This window comes from Meriones unguiculatus, chromosome 19 (genome assembly GCF_030254825.1).
Source record: "Meriones unguiculatus strain TT.TT164.6M chromosome 19, Bangor_MerUng_6.1, whole genome shotgun sequence".
Taxonomy (NCBI): Eukaryota; Metazoa; Chordata; class Mammalia; order Rodentia; family Muridae; genus Meriones; species Meriones unguiculatus.
The window spans coordinates 44,535,932-44,553,753 of NC_083366.1; the positions used below are offsets into that span (position 1 = coordinate 44,535,932).

A 17,822-nucleotide genomic window follows, 5' to 3' on the forward strand; every position below is an offset into this window, starting at 1 on the left:
ATACACAACAATGAGTGAATTTGGCTTTTCACTTCATAAAAACAAATACATGAACCAGGCATGTTAGAGCACACTTCTAATCTCAGTATTCAAGAGACAAAAGGAGGTGGACCTGAGTGACTATAAAGTCAACTGGTTTTATGTAGTGAGTTCCAGACCAGTCAGTCATGTGGTAAGACTGTCTAAATATACACATACTTATAACTGATTCGTTTTATTTAAAAACATTATCAAAAATAAAAAGAAATGATAGTCTAATGTTCATATTTTCAAGAGTACTTTTCTTTAATTACATTGTCAACAATGTCCAGAGCCACATCTGTTAGAATTATCTATTATGTACCCATAATTAGCAATGTGATTAAGTCCATTATTCCATTTAAGCAGCTCATACAGACATAAAACCCAGAAAATGAGCTGGGTGTGGTGGTGTACACCTATAAACCCAGCATTCAGTGAGAGAGAGACAAGCCTATCAATGTGAGCTCAAGGACAGCCTGGTCTACAAATGGAGTTGAGGACAACAAAGTTACTTTTTTTCCTTCTCAAGTTGTTAGAAATTCAGCCTGCCGATTCTTATAATCTCATTCCTCTAAAATGAATAAGTGTTAACAACTTTTTATAATTTTTATTTTTATATTAATCTCAAGTTATTTACTTTGTATCCCAGCTGTAGCCCCCTCCCTCATCCCCTCCCATCCCCACCCTCCTTCCCTCATCTCCTCCCTGCCCCTTTCCAAGTCCACTAATAGGGGAGCTCCTCCCCCCCTTCCATCTGACCCTAGCTTATCAGGTATCTTCAGAACTGGCTGCAATATCCTCCTCTGTGATCTAGCAAGGCTGCTCCCCTAATTTTAACTCTAGAAGATATATCATCCATGTTCTGAAACTCTCCTGGACATTTAAGTTTTGTGTAGACACAACTCTTGTTTCCACCATTAGATGCTGGCAATAATCCTCTTTTCTACCTTAGGTCAATTAAGAAAATTCAAAACACCTTTAGACATATCTACCTGTCTAAGGGGGAAGACAGGTAGTTTAGATTCTCCTTTAAGAACCCTAAATTTTATTTTTAGAGTCTCCTTTAAGAACTCTAATTCAAAAATGTATGCTGTATTAGCTTTTTAGAGCAATGACTGGGGGGCTGGAGTGATGTCTCAGTGGTTAGGAACACTGTCTGCTCTTCCAAAAGAACCCAGGTTAAATTCCCAGTACCCACATGACAGCTCACAACTGTCTGTAGCCCCAATTCCAAGGGATCTGACATCTTCACATTAATGCACAAAAAATTAAATAAATTGTTTAAAAAAAAGAGCTGAGAGCAATGGTTGGAAAGCATTTCTTAGCTCTGTCTGGCTTTGTTTGTGTTGGTTAGGCAGGAGCAAATGCTCACTGGCTTAGATAGCACAAAAATGACAATAAAATGAAAATGTCCAAACAAGTGTGGTAAACGAATACAATATTTAAGCTCACTTAAAGGTACTTAGAGAAGGATTACTTGCAAAAGCATGGTTGGAAAACAGCAGCATCTGTGTAAAGTCTCATGACAGTTTGTCTACTGACTCAGGAATGCTGATTCACACTGCAGTCCTGCCTTCTCTGTACTTCACTACACCATTCTTCAGGCCACACCCTGTGTGGGTACTGGAGGAAGTAAACTCTGGATTCCCAGGATTTTTCCTTCTTGAGTATTGATAACACTTCATGATGACTAATGAAGCCATATAAGCATTAATTACCTAATTTATGTGCCTTGCCTAGGGAGATACTTACATTGTTTATCAGCAAAGCTCTCTCTATTCCATGACATGTAAAGGCAATTTCATGCTGTCAGAAAACAATGTTGTCCTGCATGGGCATTCTCTTCTTTAGGTTCTTTTCTGTTCCCATCACATCTTCTGAAATGTTCATGGGATCTTAAATGGGAGGGCATATGCTTTTCTTTTTTCTTTTTTTTTTTTTCTGAGCATTGGAACACAGTAAGACTGAGAAATTTATCCTTTGTTTTAGTCAATATTTGTGACATAATTTAAAGAGTTTGTTTGTATAAACTAGGCATGTAACAAGAGTGATATAGAGTGCAAATAAAGATGTTTAAGGGATTTCTTTTAGATGAGTAACTGACATTAACTTAACAAAATATCAAAAGACCTCCAATAGTTCCAAAACATCCATAGTCACATATTATAAGCCAGGTTACAGAAATAAACATAGGCTCTCTTCAAGGAAGTGGACCTAAATCTAATCCAACATGTTTAGCTGCACCTTTAACGGTTGTTGTGTAACTCTTGGTTGAACATGTGCATCTGGTTTACTTGGTAATTGCCTTCAGCTGGACTGAGAAGATGCCTTACTGACATCATGCAGCACTATGGGATCTTTCTTTCTCCTTAGTCCTAATGAGCTTCCTTCTAGTAATGTAAACACAACAAGGGACATAGCATTACATAGTTTCTTAGATTAAATTGAACATTGTGTATATCATATATATTGTCAATAGTCTGTATTACATTCATGGACACTTAGGCCTTATGGTTGAACAGCTCATAGGAAGCCTAGAAGACATAAGATCTGACTGAAGAATGATTCAATGATTGGAGGAAGAGGTACAGCTATGCTCTGTTACTGATGTGAAAAAATAATGTAGTCCTTTGGCAAATGTCCAACCAATGAAAATCAATCCTTGATAATCCCAAATACTCTTGGACCACTAAGCAGCAGTTGATGGACTTAGGAACAGAGATAAGATGATAAAAATGATGTAACTTCTCCTATATTGGAAAATATCCTGCCACAGATTAATACAGCACATGCTAGTGAAAAACATGTGTTAGGGATACTTTTCTGCTGAGGATATAGTGTATTATTACCAGGACTGAAGAATCCTGCCTTTGAGTATAAAATATAAGCTGAACTTCTTTACTTATAAGAAAGAAAATAATATAGGCTAAACATTTTCATCCACTGCTTGAAACTTTCAATAGACAATTCTATCAGTGAAAAAAACTCATTGGCCACAGAGCAGTCTAAAGGCCCTGAGAAACAGGAACTGTTCTGAGAAGGAAGCTGGTGTGGCACCAGAGGAAGGGGCTTGTTACCTACTGACCCCTGACTAAGTTGAGCATGTGAGTTCGTAAAGCATCCATTCATTTGTTCATTAAAAGGTACGCCAAATAAGGAAGCCAAGTGCCTCATTGAGACTCGTACTGTCTTACAGAGGCCTAAATATACAAGTGACTACAGTCATTATTCTAGACAGTCATATTTAGAAAAAAAAAAAAACAACTGAAATGAGCAACATAAGATTCAACTATTTCAGTAATAACTTAGCAGCTCTTAAAAATTCCTTATATGCTAAATGCCAATATCAGCTCACACTTGAGTGTGGGTATGATGAGCATTAAATGATAATGCTTATTCTTTGCAAACATTTTCTGTTGAGTCAAGCTACCATCTAATGTCTCACAGATGTGAACTAACAAAATTATCTATAAAATGAATAAATGTGGAAGACATTAATTAGAACAACACCACACATTTGGAGACTATGGTGCATCTCAAAACACAGGTTATGGAAGAGATACAGTTTCCTAGATTGCCTACTTTGGCTAAGTTAAGATTTATTGTTGATGCTAAGCCAAGAATCAAAGTGATTACAGTAGAACAAGATAATTTTATATAAAATAAAATAAGTTTTCCAAAATCATGATAGTTCCAATGACTTTGAATCTCTTTCTAGCTTCTTGAGGAGCTTCTACACTGATTTCCATAGTGGGTGCAACAGCTTTTATTTCTACCCCCTGACTCCCATGACTCATCCAAAATGTGAAAAGGCCATTGTATAAGCTGTGTCTCAGACTGGATAAAAAAGACCAAGGAAACAGAGAAACAGCGTTCACATCACTTATTTCTGGTTGTGGAAGAAGTTTGGCCATCCATCTCACCTTTCTTGCCAGGATGGACTGTGTCCCTTGATGTTTATTTAAGCCTCAATAAACTGAACCTCACCAAAGTTTATTTTCTTAGGTGATTACTTATAGTAGGGAGGAAATAATTTGTGCAAATGGTTTTCACCCCATAGTTATTAGTGTTCATCACCTTGAAAAGAGTGCACAGATCAGCTGAGTGGCCTTAGAGAAAGAGGCAGCATTCCTAGGGCCTACATGAATCCATACTAGATCCTTTGGATCCTTTGTGTATTTATTATACCTTACAGTTTAGGGTGTATATGGGATTCCAGAGTGTACAGATGAGTAGACCTCTGCTTCTTGTGACTTCCATTAGGTTCTTTTCCTGATGTTTGTTTGTTTCACCAGATTATGATGTGTTAGCTTTTTGTTTTATCTTATTGTGTTAAATTTATTTTATTTTATCAATATCTCTTAGAAGCCTATATATTTTTCTAATAAGAGACAGAAAGGGACAAGTTGAAGAAAGGAAGGGGGTGGGGAAGAAATGAAAAAAAAGTAGAGGGATGTGGATAATATCATGTAAGCAGGATATAGTATGTGAGGAAAAAATTATTTTAATAAAAGGAAAAAAATAATTAAAAAAGACCCTTCCAACAATCAGTCTTTTATTAGGAGTGAAGTTCTGTCTTTCCTTACTTCTGTGTTAAACCTGACAAAGTCAATGGAACAGACACAGAGAAGTGGGAAGGAGACAGCCTTTGCAGGAATGGATGAAATCAACCTTTCCTGCTATGTGGTCTGAGCTACAGGCGTATGGAGGCAACAAATTATACAATTTGAATAATAGATAATGCTTTATAATAATAATAATAGATGATTTGGAAACTATACTAAATGAGACTTCACAGGTATAGGGTGGAGAGAATAAGTTAAATATGCCTACCATGTTGCTTAAAGAGAAGAATTTGGAAAACAATGGTTGAAGATGATAAGACAAGAAATGAAAACCCATTGTATGTTTGTAACACTTAATTCATACATATTGTAATATTTAAATTTAAAAAGGTCTAAGCTGTTATTCATAGTGCAGCATCGTGGTAATTTTATTTTCTGGCATTGTACTGTGCGAGTTGGTTTAGAGGCATGGACAACTTTCTTAAGGTATCACAGCATTTCCAAATCTGTGATAGAATTCTTGCACTTTTACCAGTGATCTCACTCATTAATTCTAATAACTATCTACATTATCTTCCTATATCGATACGTTGCCTACTAATGAATGAAAGAAAACAACACATTTTCTTTCAATGCTCTGACATAGCTCATGTTTCTTTATATTAATGGACACATTATGCTTTAATGTAAAATTCAAAGGGTATAAAATTAAAAGAAGCTTCCAAAAGATGGATCAGATAACATCTCAAAATGTTGAGGAGTAGGAACATACACCATGAGCAAGTAGACATCTCAGGAAGTTGAAATAAAAATTAAGTGCTTCTAGCTTAATATGCAGGCAGTAGAAGAACATACAAGGGGCAAAAAATTAGTTTCCTCATTATCTGACTGCAAGGATGCAAGGAGTCCAAATCAGACCAGAACAGGTAGCTTTCTTTTTTTCCTTTTTTTTTTTTAAATTTCAAGATTAACCTATTGACCAGAGATGATACTTACTTATTATTGCTTTTTGTATCTCTTTGAACTTTTCCATTCTAAATATTGAATAACACTTGGAAAAAACTGAGGACAGTTATTTCACATGCTCAGTGTCCTTAGTAATCAGAGAAATGCAATTAAAAATGACCCTGAGATTTTACATTACTCCCATCAGAATGGCTAAGATCAAAAATGCAAGTGACAACACATGCTGGAGAGGATGTGGAAAAAGGGGAACCCTCCTCCATTGCTGGTGGGAGTGCAAACTTATACAACCACTTTGGAAATCTTCTTGTGCTTTCTCAGAAATTGGGAATAGTGCTACTTCAAGAAAGAGCTATACCACTCCTAGTCATATACCCAAAAAATGCTCCATCATGCAACAAGGATATTTGCTCAACTATGTTCATAGCAGCTTTATTCATAATACCAAAGCTATTAACAATCTAGATGTCCCTCAACCGAGGAATTGATAAAGAAATTTGTGGTGCATTTACACAATGGAATACTACTCAGTTATTAATAACAAGGAAATCATGAAATTTGCAGGCAAATGGATAGAACTAGAAAAGATCATCCTCAGTGAGGTAAGTTAATAAATTGTAATAAATAATAAATTAAAAAGAAGCAGTTTAGCCAGGAGTGATTTTTATAAGAATATGTAATCAGGATATATTGTTTGTTGGCATTTTACTTGGCCCAGGAAAGGTGCTGTACAAATAACTTTGAGGACTTGATATAAATTTGTGTCTATTTTTCTGACAGAGAGGCTTTAATAGAAGGCTAGATGCCTAACTTTTGTTCTCTCAAAGTACATTGTTTCAAAATTTATCCTTCACTACAGAAGTCACATCATTCATTAAAAAGAATATAGTGTAACAAGATTGCCCACCTCAGATATGATCCTTGTGATGTTATCTAGAAGATATTTATGGGCTTCAGTGATTCTGGCCCTTGATAGGATAGCATCAGGGACTCGTGGCATAGCACTGAGTTCTGTCACTAGGTGTTTCAGAGGTCTTTCCAAGCAAGCAAGGTGATGCGTGTCATATTCAAATAGTCTTTAAACTATATAACAGTTGTTGAACAATCAAATTAAGATCAATTAAATACGAAAGCATTAGTTATACATGATTTTTAATCAGAGGACATGAACTACCATACCTATTTGTTATTCTTACAGAGAAGTAGGGTTTTCTTGAGATGAAAATGATGTAGCAACATATAGCTTCCAAACCTAAATAGTTTATATAAATATCAATTTATAGTGAACTATATAATTGAACGTGTTCTGTTTTCTTTTTGCAATTCTACCATCTGTCTATTCTGTAAGACCTTACATATTTGAGTGTTTTGTTTGTCCATGAGTCACTAAGCCTTTCTTGGAACTGAGGAGGTGCCCATTGGACCTAAATTAAAAAGAGAGATTCTACTAATTTCAAATACAAATCATTTAACTCATATTTATGACACCAGAAAATTAGAATATTTTCAAGATATTCACTATTAATTTGAGGATAGTGATATAAATGTATCTTGAAGGCAACCTGTCATTAATAAATATGGTTTCTCAGTTTACAACACTCCTGCCCTTTCTCTGTCAGAACTGAACATCGTTGACAAGTATAGCTGAAGATCACTGGGGCCAATTGAAGATGTAGAAATCACAATTGAATTTTAACACTTCAGTATATGTCAGTATTGCATATGTACCTCGTGACTGATTTAAAGTGTTTGCTGTGTTAATGTCTGTTAACTAATCTAGTGATAAGGAGAATTCAGAGCAGAGTAGTATTCAATGGGCACCGTAATAGAAATATGAGAAGTATATGAAAGAAAGGAATAGATGAAAGTATGGCAATGCAGGTTGCTGGAACCATATGAATAAGAGTGATGGCTTAAGTTGGATGAGGCTCAGAACTCTATTATGATTGGGCTGGTTAATGATACAAATTCCACAAAACATTTTAGAGTATCTGTTCTGAGCTACAGCTTGGAAGGATTAATTGAAGCAATGCCAATGAACTACTTTGTGACATTCTTACATAAGAATAAGGCTCCAGACACAGTATGTCTTCCTCTTCCTCTTCTTTCACTTTATTATTTTTCTTTTTTTTAATTTTATTTTTCTTTTTAGTTACATTTGTTAACTCTGTGTCCCAGCTGTATCCCGCTCCCTCATTCCCTCCCCAACCCCACACTCCCTCCCTGGTATCCTCCCTGCCCCTTTCCAAGTCCACTGATAGGGGAGGACCTCCTCCCCTTTCATTTGACCCTGTTTTATCAGGTATCTTCAGGGCTGGCTGTAGAGTCCTCCTCTGTGGCCTAAGAGGACTGCTCCTCCCCCAGGGGAGAGGGGAGGTCAAGGAGCCTGACCTTGAGATCCTGTTAGAAATAGTCCTTGTTCCCCTTAGTTTGGAAAACTACTTGGTTACTGAGCTACCACTGGCCACATCCGAGCAGAAGTTCTAGGTTATAACCATAGATAGTCCTTGGTTGAGTGTCAGTCTCAGAAAAGACCCTGTGCCCGGATATATTTGGTCCTTGTAGAGCTCCTATCCTTTCTATATCATACTAACTTCCCTTTTTTCACATGATTCCCTGCACTCTGCCGAGGGTTTGGTTATGAGTCTTAGTGTCTGCTTTGAAACACTGCTAGGTAGAGTCTTTCAGATGCCTTTTGCAGTAGATTCCTGTCATACCTTCAATGCACATCCCATTTGTCTTTCTAAATGAGGACTGATCATCTTCGCCCATGTCCACTTTCTTGATTATCTTCTTTAGGTGTGTAGATTTCATTATGTTTATCATATCTTGTAGGTCTATATAAGCGAGTATATACCATGTTTGTCTTTCTCCTTCTGGGATACTTCACTCAGAATGATCTTTTCTACATCCCACCACTTGCCTGCAAATTTCATGATTTCCTCCTTTTTGATTGCTGAGTAGTATTCCATTGTGTAAAAATACCACAATTTCTGTATCCATTCCTCCGTTGATGGACATCTGGGTTGTTTCCAAGTTCTGGTTATTACAAATAAAGCTGCTACAAACATGGTTGAGCAAATGTCCTTGTTGTGTACTTGAGCAAATTTTGGGTATATACCTAGGAGTGGTATAGCTGGGTCTTGAGGTAGCACTACTCCTAATTGTCTGAGAAAGTTCCAGATTGACTTCCAAAGTGGTTGTACCAGTTTACATTCCCACCAGCAATGGAGGAGGGTTCCCCTTTCACCACAACCTCTCCAAGTGTTATCACTTGAGTTTTTCATCTTGGCCATTTTGATGGATGTAAGGTGAAATCTCAGGGTCGTTTTGATTTGCATTTCCCTAATGGCTAATGAGGTTGAGCATTTCTTTAAGTGTTTTTCTGCCATTCGATATTCCTCTGTCGAGAATTCTCTGTTTAGCTCTGTTCCCCATTTTTTAAGTGGATTACTTGGTTTGCTGCTTTTCAGCTTCTTTAGTTCTTTATATATACTGGATATGAGTCTTTTGTCAGATAAAGGGTTGGTGATGATTCTTTCCCAATCTGTAGGCAGTCGCTTTGTTTTGATGACTGTGTCCTTTGCTTTACAGAAGCTTTTCAATTTCATGAGGTCCCATTTATTGATTGTTGCTCTTAGAGCCTGTGCTGTTGTTGTTCTCTTCAGGAAATTGTCTCATGTGCCAATGAGTTCTAGGCTGTTCCCCACTTTTTTTTCCAACTGATTTAGAGTATCTGGTTTTATGTTGAGGTCCTTGATCCACTTTGACTTTAGTTTTGTGCAGGGTGATAAATATGGATCTATTTTCATTTTTCTGCATGTAGACATCCAGTTGGTCCAGCACCATTTGTTGAAGATGCAGTCTTTTTTGCATTGAATGGATTTGGCTTCTTTGTCAAATATCGAGTATTCATAGGTATGTGGGTTTATTTCTGGGTCTTCTATGAGGTTCCATTGATCCTCCTTTCTGTTTCTATGCCAATACCATGCAGTTTTTATTACTGTTGCCCTGTAGTACAGCTTGAGATCGGGGATGGAGATACCTCCAGACAATGTTTCACTTTATTATTTTTATGTGATATTTAAATAGTCTTTGTTTGTTTGTTTGTTTGTTTGTTTTCTAGACAGGGTTTCTCTATGTAACTTGGACTGTCCTGGACTTGCTTTCTTGACCAAGCTGGCCTTGAGCTCAAAGGGATCCATCTGCCTCTGCCTTCCAGAGTGTTGGGATTATGGGAGTGTGACACTAGTCCAGGTTTAAGTAATCTATTTGAGGGTAAGTTATCACCATGGGTTAGAAGGGAGAGATGGTAACAAAATTTAAGTAGAGCTGCTGTGACAATATAGAACTGAGGAAATTATTTCCTTCTGAGGAACAGTGATAGTATTTATAGGACTCCCTTGCCCAGGTACTTTCAGTTGAGACTCAGGAAAAAATTGTAAAGTTATGGAGTTTGCAACATGTAGGTAAAAAGCAGGTGTAGAACCAGGAGAATCCTTGGAATCAAAAAGTGTTAGTTTGGTCGTCACTGACGACAAGCATGCCAATGCGGATACATTATTAATTTATAGTAAAGATATCTGAGTTTACATGTCTTAGATGTATACATGAATGTGTTTTTAAAAATAGGTGGTCAGTTCAGTTCAAAGTTTTCTATGGAATAATAAGTCAATTCCCTGTGTCACAGCATTGCTAAAAGAAGATTCTTGAAATGTTCAGTTTATAAAAATGTACAATATTATTTATTATTTGATTTCCTTTATAATATATCAAGTGTACACAATGATTTTACTTCACTGCTCACTCTTAATGCTGTTCCTGCTCTTCTGATTACCCCCCTTTCAGTGCTTTCAGTGCTCACAGCATGGCAAAGCCAGAGGACTGTTCAGCTGTTTAGGTGAAAAGCTGAGGACTCACCGAGGTCTTTAGGGCTTCTTTTCTGGGTTCTGAAAAATGGATGTGGAACATCCATCTTCAACAACTTGAGCAATTTCCATTTACTCTTGTACAAATCTGATACCTGAAAATGTTCACAAATTAGATATAAATGAAATTGAAGAATTGAAAAAAATGAACCTATGACCAGAATATTGATGCATTGAATAGACATGTCATTTTTAGAGTCAAGTACTGTATGCGATCTAAAATTAAGAGAATGAGCATTTAACGTAATATTCCATTTGAATCAGTAACCTCATTTGATTTCTCACCTCAATTGTTAGTCTTCCACTCCCTTTTCCCACTCACTAGTCTCTTATTCTATCACTACTTCTAAATTTTACTAAATAAATTGAAGAAAACCTCAAAACATGACCAAAGTAAAATCATGGAACATTTCAAAGATTATTTTTCAGTATGATTCGAATCTAATGCCATAGGATTTACATGTATGTATCATTATTTGTTATTTTATTTTTTATTAGCTTAATTTTTTTCTTTTACCTAGGCATTGTAAAATTATTCCTTTTCTTCTAATTCCAGTGAATATATACACCAATAGCATTCAAAATCTTTCATAAATCCTGAATGAAATTGTGTAATTATAATAAAATTAGACATAAAAGGTGGCCATTTTAGGAGATACTAAGCAATGATGAAATTCAAAACAGAAGAGATTAATTAATATTTACATAATATTGACCAGATAGCCAAAATTTTTCTTGCCAAAATTCTTATAGATTTATGTCCTAAGTATAGCCATTAAAATATAAATTAGAGGATAATTTGAACAATCATTTTATTGTTTGCAAACTGTAATCCTGGAATCGGCCCCATTTTCATCCTGCTTCTAGTGGCTGCGGCTTTCTTTCACCTGAGCAGGTGTTTTTTTGTTGTTGTTTATTTGTTTGTTTGGGAGGTATTGCTTCTTGCAGCTTTCTCATTCAAGTTACAGTTCAACAGTAATCATGGATATATTGGGGGAAGAAGATAGAAGTTAGTGAGGCACTTAGATTTTTACTAAAACATGTCTGAAGAGAACTCGTTGATTTAAAACAAAACTAAGGAATGAAATAAAACTCTGAGTAAACAACATGACTATATTATATTTCAAATGCAGAGACAAATTTCTTGGGTAGCCCATATTATTAAAGCCTTGTCTATTGTATCCTTCTTGATTGACCTTGAAACAGATAACAGTCAGTCTGTTCCACTTCTAACAGAGGTCTCTCATTGAGTAAACTCATTAACTGGAAACCTTAAAAAAAATGACTTCCAGCCTGAGGCATTTCTGAGAAAGCAATGTATCTATTTCCCTTGTTGACATCTTGCAAGTTTAGATTAGTTCTATTCATTCCATTAAACTCCACATAACGCATTTTTTCTTTATGATGTCTGAAGTGTGCTAAGTGAAGATGCCACAGACACTGAACTGCTACAAACAAGGTAAGGAAGCCAGAGTTCTTCACCAGCAATATCGTTTAGATTTTTATGTCATGACTATAAATTTAAGAAAAGTGTTTTGTATGTATGTTTTTAGAATAGTTACATATAAGCAAATAATTAAAGCCTTTGCGTATTTTTGTAGGTATTTAGAATGTGAAACTGTTTCATCTTCCTTTTCTACTTTTGAGTACCATAGACTTTCTTTTATGTCTGAAAAACACATTAAGAATTTGTTGCATGATGCTTTTTTATCAAACTGTGCTGCAGTGCACTAACCAGCTGGCAAGTTTCCTTTGGGAAGAAACCATGGGTTACGGAGATACTTACAAATTCCATGCAGCAGTCTAGGGCAAGCTTAGTGATGTTGTCAGAAGGTGCATAATCAAAGAGGTCCTTGACGGTATCATCACTGAGGGCTCTCTCACTAGCATTCAGGTGCGCAGAGCCCTTCCTCTCCCACAGGAGGAGGTTTGCCACCAAGAGCGTCAGGAAAGGGGCTATACAGACACAGAAGCTACGTACACTTAGAGCTATTCATCTGAGGTTTTCACAGTAATAATATCCCTGCCCATGCTCCCCCTCTGTATGATCTGGCACTCTACAGCTGCGGTACTGAATAACATCAATCACTGGGAAAATGCAACTAAATAATTAATTAGAGCAAATACATAGTTTGAGAATTTGATGACTTCTCAGATCCTTGTAAAAATGCAGAAGCCATTATGAGAAAATAACAGATTATTTTGCCTTTCAGCACATGGACCCAGAAGCCCTATTAGTCTTGATATTTACCTACTTTCCTCATCTATAAAACAACAGCCTTTAAATTGTGATGTTTTAACTACGACCAATGTTGAGTTCATCACATTTCTATTCTTCAAAGACAAGCAAACACCCAGCATGTTAATATATCAATGATTTTCTTAAGAACATGAACCAGAATATTGAAATAAAAATGCAAAATACACCTACCTGTGGTAACATTAGTCAGAAAATTTTTCACTGTTCAAAATCTTTAATAAATACAATTTATGTGCAGATTTTAATATGATTATCCCATATTTTATGTCCATACATTTTATATCCATACAAGTGAGTACATACATTGTGTGTCTTTCTGATTCTGGGATACCTCACTCAGAATGATCTTTTCTAGTTCCCACCATTTACCTACAAATTTCATGATTTCCTTGTTTATAATTGCTGAGTGGTACAATAAAAGATCTTCTGAAGGTATCTCCATCCCTAATGTGAAGCTGTACTATAGAGCAATAGTAATAAAAACTGCATGGTACTGGCATCCTTTCCACATCATACTAACTCCCCTTCTTTCATATGATTCAATTGGCTTCCCATAGTAAGGGGAGCAAGGACTATTTCTAACAGGAACTCAATGGCAGGCTCTTTGACCTCCCCACCCCTCAAAGGAGGAGCAGTACTGTTAGGCCACAGAGGAGGACTTTGCAGCCAGTCCTGAAGATACCTGATAAAACAGGGTCAGAAGAAAGGGGAGGAGGTCCTCTCCAATCAGTGGACTTGGAAAGGGGCAGGGAAGAGATGAGGGAAGGAGGGTGGGATAAGGGAGGAAATGAGGGAGCGGGATACATGCAATCTAATTTACAGGAAAGAATTTGGTAAACAGTTACTTACAGGAGCATGGCTGAATCAAATAGAGTGGCATCTCTGAAGAGTCCCACCATGGCTTAGCTGTTGACTCGTGGAATAAGCATCACTGCAGTAATGCCTTCTACCTCTTCACGCTCTACCTCTTATGGAGTCCAGCACAATACCCTAAGGTCAGACCTGGTAGAAGGAAAAGGAAGTATTATTTATCATTATTTTTTTCCTCGCCAGGCCTAAGCAGCCAAGTTAAACCAGTGCCATGAGCACTAATATAAGTCTATGTGCCCCGTTTAACTTATTTTTAGATTGTGAATTAAATATAAATTAGGCTGAGAGTAACCACAGCTGTCTCTTCTTCATAAAGAATGATAGCAATTTTATGCTTTAGGTAAATAGCTATGTCATAGACCTTCAGTTTTTCCTATAGGTTATTATATATTTTGATCATTTCTTTTGAAATACTCACAGAAACTTGGATGAGGGCCATATATATTTTATTGTTTTTAGAGCATTAGAACACAGGTCTCAGTAAAAGAAACATATACTGAGCAGTTTTACCCTCATAAGTCTTTGACAACATCCAAGAAACATTGTACATTGTTTGCTTTTCCCTATCAGGCACATAAACATGGTAATTTAACACGCAAAGACAAATTTCTAGGAGCTTGTTTTTATAGAGATGTCATATTAACTTAACTGAACAGTATCAAAAGCCTCAATTTCTGAAGCTGAGAACTTCTCTTGTCACAGACTTTCAACCAGGCTTACAAACATCAGCTTGGTCCATGAAACTGGGCCTAAAGCTAGTTAGAACATATTTGATTTCAACTATAACAGTCATACTAATAGAGAGAGAAGCAAAATTACAGATGTTCATTAAAACCATTGATGACCCAGTGTACCCTGCTGCAAACAACTACAATTTTACTAGAACTCAGCATCATTTGAATCCTCAAAAAAAAAAAAAAAAAAAAGCCACTAGCTACAACGACAACAGCAACAAAAACACCTAATTCTCATAATAAATAATAAAATGGTATGAGTGCCTCTTGGAATTGCTTTATTTTATAAAGAGATGTTACTCCTCATCTATGTAAATTGTCACAGGAAATACCATAAATAGGTTGAGATGGCATGCAGTTGCTTTAGTTAATATTCTCTCTCAACTTGTTTGATCTAAAATCACATTGGAGACTGGGATTTTTAGATCAGGACTGTTCAAGGTGATAAAAGAAAGAACAAAAGAACCCTCAACAGGAGCTGATTGTCCTTTAATTAGAACAATGAAGGGGACACTGTCTCCATGGGGATACCAGTGGTAGCATGTGACACAGGTGCCTTGGGATTTTATGGGCGGTGAGTGTTCTTGTATGAAAGATTCTATCTGTAGCTCGTTTCTCCAGCAGTTTCAAGTTGCAGTTGCCAACGGGAGTTGTTTGGCCTTATCAGAGAGGTGGATATTCTACTCTGGAGAAGGGAGCGAAATTCTTTAGTAAACATCTCACCATCCACTGGGCTCCCTTGTCGGAAGTCTCTTAGATCATAGCAGCCTGCAGATGCTATCAACATGCCGTTAGCTTAGGAGGCCACACCACTTTGTTCGACTTCCTCGGGAGCTTCCTGGAGCATGGCAGGCAGCCCGTGTTAGTAGCTGGCAAAATTCCTTCTCACTGTAGGGTCTAACACCATTAGCACTTTAGTGATCCAAGTGGTGAAAAGGAGCCAACCTTGCTAGAGACTGCCAGGGACCAGCCTCGGCCAATTGTGGGTTTCCAGACTGGGAGGAAGGGGCTGGCAAGAAAGGAAATAACTTCACACACTGGGGCAGGTACAAGCTGATGACTCACTTCAAGAGACTGTTCTCAGGAGGCATTCTCTCTGGTGTCTGCTCAGGCTCTTTTTTCTTCTCTCTGGAGCAGATTGTCAATCCCACTCTTTCACTGTGAAATCATTTACTTTTTTTCTACGTGATCAAAAACTTTTTTGTGTTTCCAAAATAATGGATTTGGCTTTTCCTCAAAGACCCACCTATGAGAATAAACAACATAGCAAGCTGTACTCTACATGCATGGTACAGTGACTGTACCCAAGAACCCACAGAACAGACTATAATAAACTGTACTCTACATACACGGTACAGTGATTACATTGCAAGCAAGCACATTTAATCATTAACTCACTGCTTTTCTCAGACAAACCTCTACATCATAGGTCATCTGGGCAAAATCTTGCATTTACAATCAGTGGCATAAGAACAAAAAAGTGCTAAACAAACTGGACTGTTCTTAATTCTTAGCTGCTGTTTGCAGCTGAGCAGACTTTTTCTGAGCTCTTTCTAAATGTCTTTTATAATAGGAGTGATCTTTCAGAGGGTCTCTGGCCTCTTCCTTATAAACCATACATAGCTGCTGTGAACTCCTTTCCTTATCCCAAGGAGTCATGTCTATATAACCAAATCTTTCTAGAAAAGGGAATTAGTATGAATCCAATAGTTTCTCTAGGGTCTAATTCTTTTCTAATTGCAGCAATCTGGGGGCAAAGTGTAGAAACTCAAACAATTCCAGATATCCTTTGATATCCATAGGCTGATAAAAGTTTTTCAGGGAACAATTAGCACAAAATGCCTCTATAAATTCAATTCCTTATTCAGATAATTCAGGGTTCACTGCCTTTAGAGCCAAGAGGAATGCTTCTTCCATGGTGGTTGTTTCTGAGCATTTCCTTCTTTCCCAGTCCACCTGGAAATTTTACCTGTTGCATTAACGCTGGTTGAAGTAGAGGGAAAAGATGGACTCACAGTAAGAAACAAAGCAGGCAGACATACAGGGGAAAAAAGCCATTTGTGGAGGGATAATCCAGAACTGGTTTCTCCAGGGCTACAGTGCCCTAGCAGTAGGAACTGTGTCAAGCAGCTGCTTCTTCAACCATATAATACCAGACAGGTCACATTGTACAAATGGTAGGTTTTTAGTAAGAATGGAAGAGAGAGAAATGACAGCACCCTGTATGTTTGCCCCAAGGTTCCAGAGAGCCCCAGAGGCTAGGCTATGTGTGGCATGTTTATGGTCTCTGAAAGAAAGTTTCAAAAAACCATCGTGTGGAGTGATGGAGGTGGCACTTAAGTTGCGATATCACAATATTGTACATGTAAAATCCATTATATTGTTCACTGAGTAAATCTGAAGCATAGAATGATACCAGACAATGAGGATGGCTGTATGTGCTATAGACAATGTATTGGGAGGGTTTTTGTCGACTAAGGCACTTTAGAACCAGATTGATATCATAAGACTATCAGACAATCATAAGACAGAAAATTTCTTGACTGCTCTGAAGGGTGTCAGTATTTTCTCAGGCAGATAATCTCCAATATTCCTGCATTCCTCATATCTGGAATGTAAACTGTTCCTTTCTTATATAATATGTTGACACTATCTTTTTGGTTTTATTTGAAAGTATCTCACAGTTAAGAGATTGCTTCAAGCCTCAGAACAGTCACTGGACTTATGAGCGGGGCTCATATTGTAAAAGACCACAGTGATTCATAGATGTACTCAATACATTTTGCTTTAAGATAAGTTCATGAGCTTATGGGGAAAAGATGTACAAAGTAACTGCTTGGGGTATGATATGAGTCATGTTGTTTGTGACAGTTAAGATAAAATGCCAGCTTTATATGAGCAACAGTCTCCTAGCAGGCAAATACCTGAGGATTATACTGAGGGAGGGTCTGTTCTGGCTTATTGTGCATAGATCCACCATAACAGAGCAACGCCATTCCTAAAATGTGTCTAAGACTGAATTTGAAGGACAAAAGAAGTAAAAAGCAAACAATTATTAATCTTAGTCTCATTCCTGATTATAAAATCAGTGGAACAAGACACCTAATCTCCCCTGCCATGACTGACTGTATACTCATTCAATTTAAACCACAATAAACTATTACTCATTAGATCATTTGGAGGTAAATATTTGAGGAAAAAAATTCATGATTTTTTTTCTAGAAACAAGGTCACCAGTAACCCAGGTTGTTACTATTTTCTGTTACACATTTTGTTTTTGCAAGTTTTGAGGGCTATTGCTTATTTACCAATTTTCCTGGAAATAAGATCCTCAGCAATTTCGGGTGTGTCTGATGCTAATGCTTGGTGCATTGCTTTACCTGAAGAGTGGAAGTTGAAGCTTGGAAGATTTTCAACATTCCACAAGGAGACCAACAGAACCAAAAAAAAATCTGGGCAAAGTGGTCATTTTTGAGACTGA

General features: G+C 37.1%; 1 protein-coding gene across 1 annotated transcript in view; it reads right to left on the reverse strand.

Moving 5' to 3' along the window:
• LOC110541616 (prolactin-7A2-like) overlaps positions 1-15,128 on the reverse strand; it is a 52,181-nt gene extending 37,053 nt beyond the window's left edge. The window contains exons 1-3 of the mRNA XM_060372524.1: positions 15,065-15,128; positions 12,264-12,433; positions 10,470-10,572 (exon numbers count right to left, since the gene is read on the reverse strand). Of these exons, the coding sequence (XP_060228507.1) occupies positions 10,470-10,572; positions 12,264-12,433; positions 15,065-15,128 (337 nt within the window). The remainder of the gene's footprint in view (positions 1-10,469; positions 10,573-12,263; positions 12,434-15,064) is intronic.
• Positions 15,129-17,822: the final 2,694 nt, after the last annotated feature.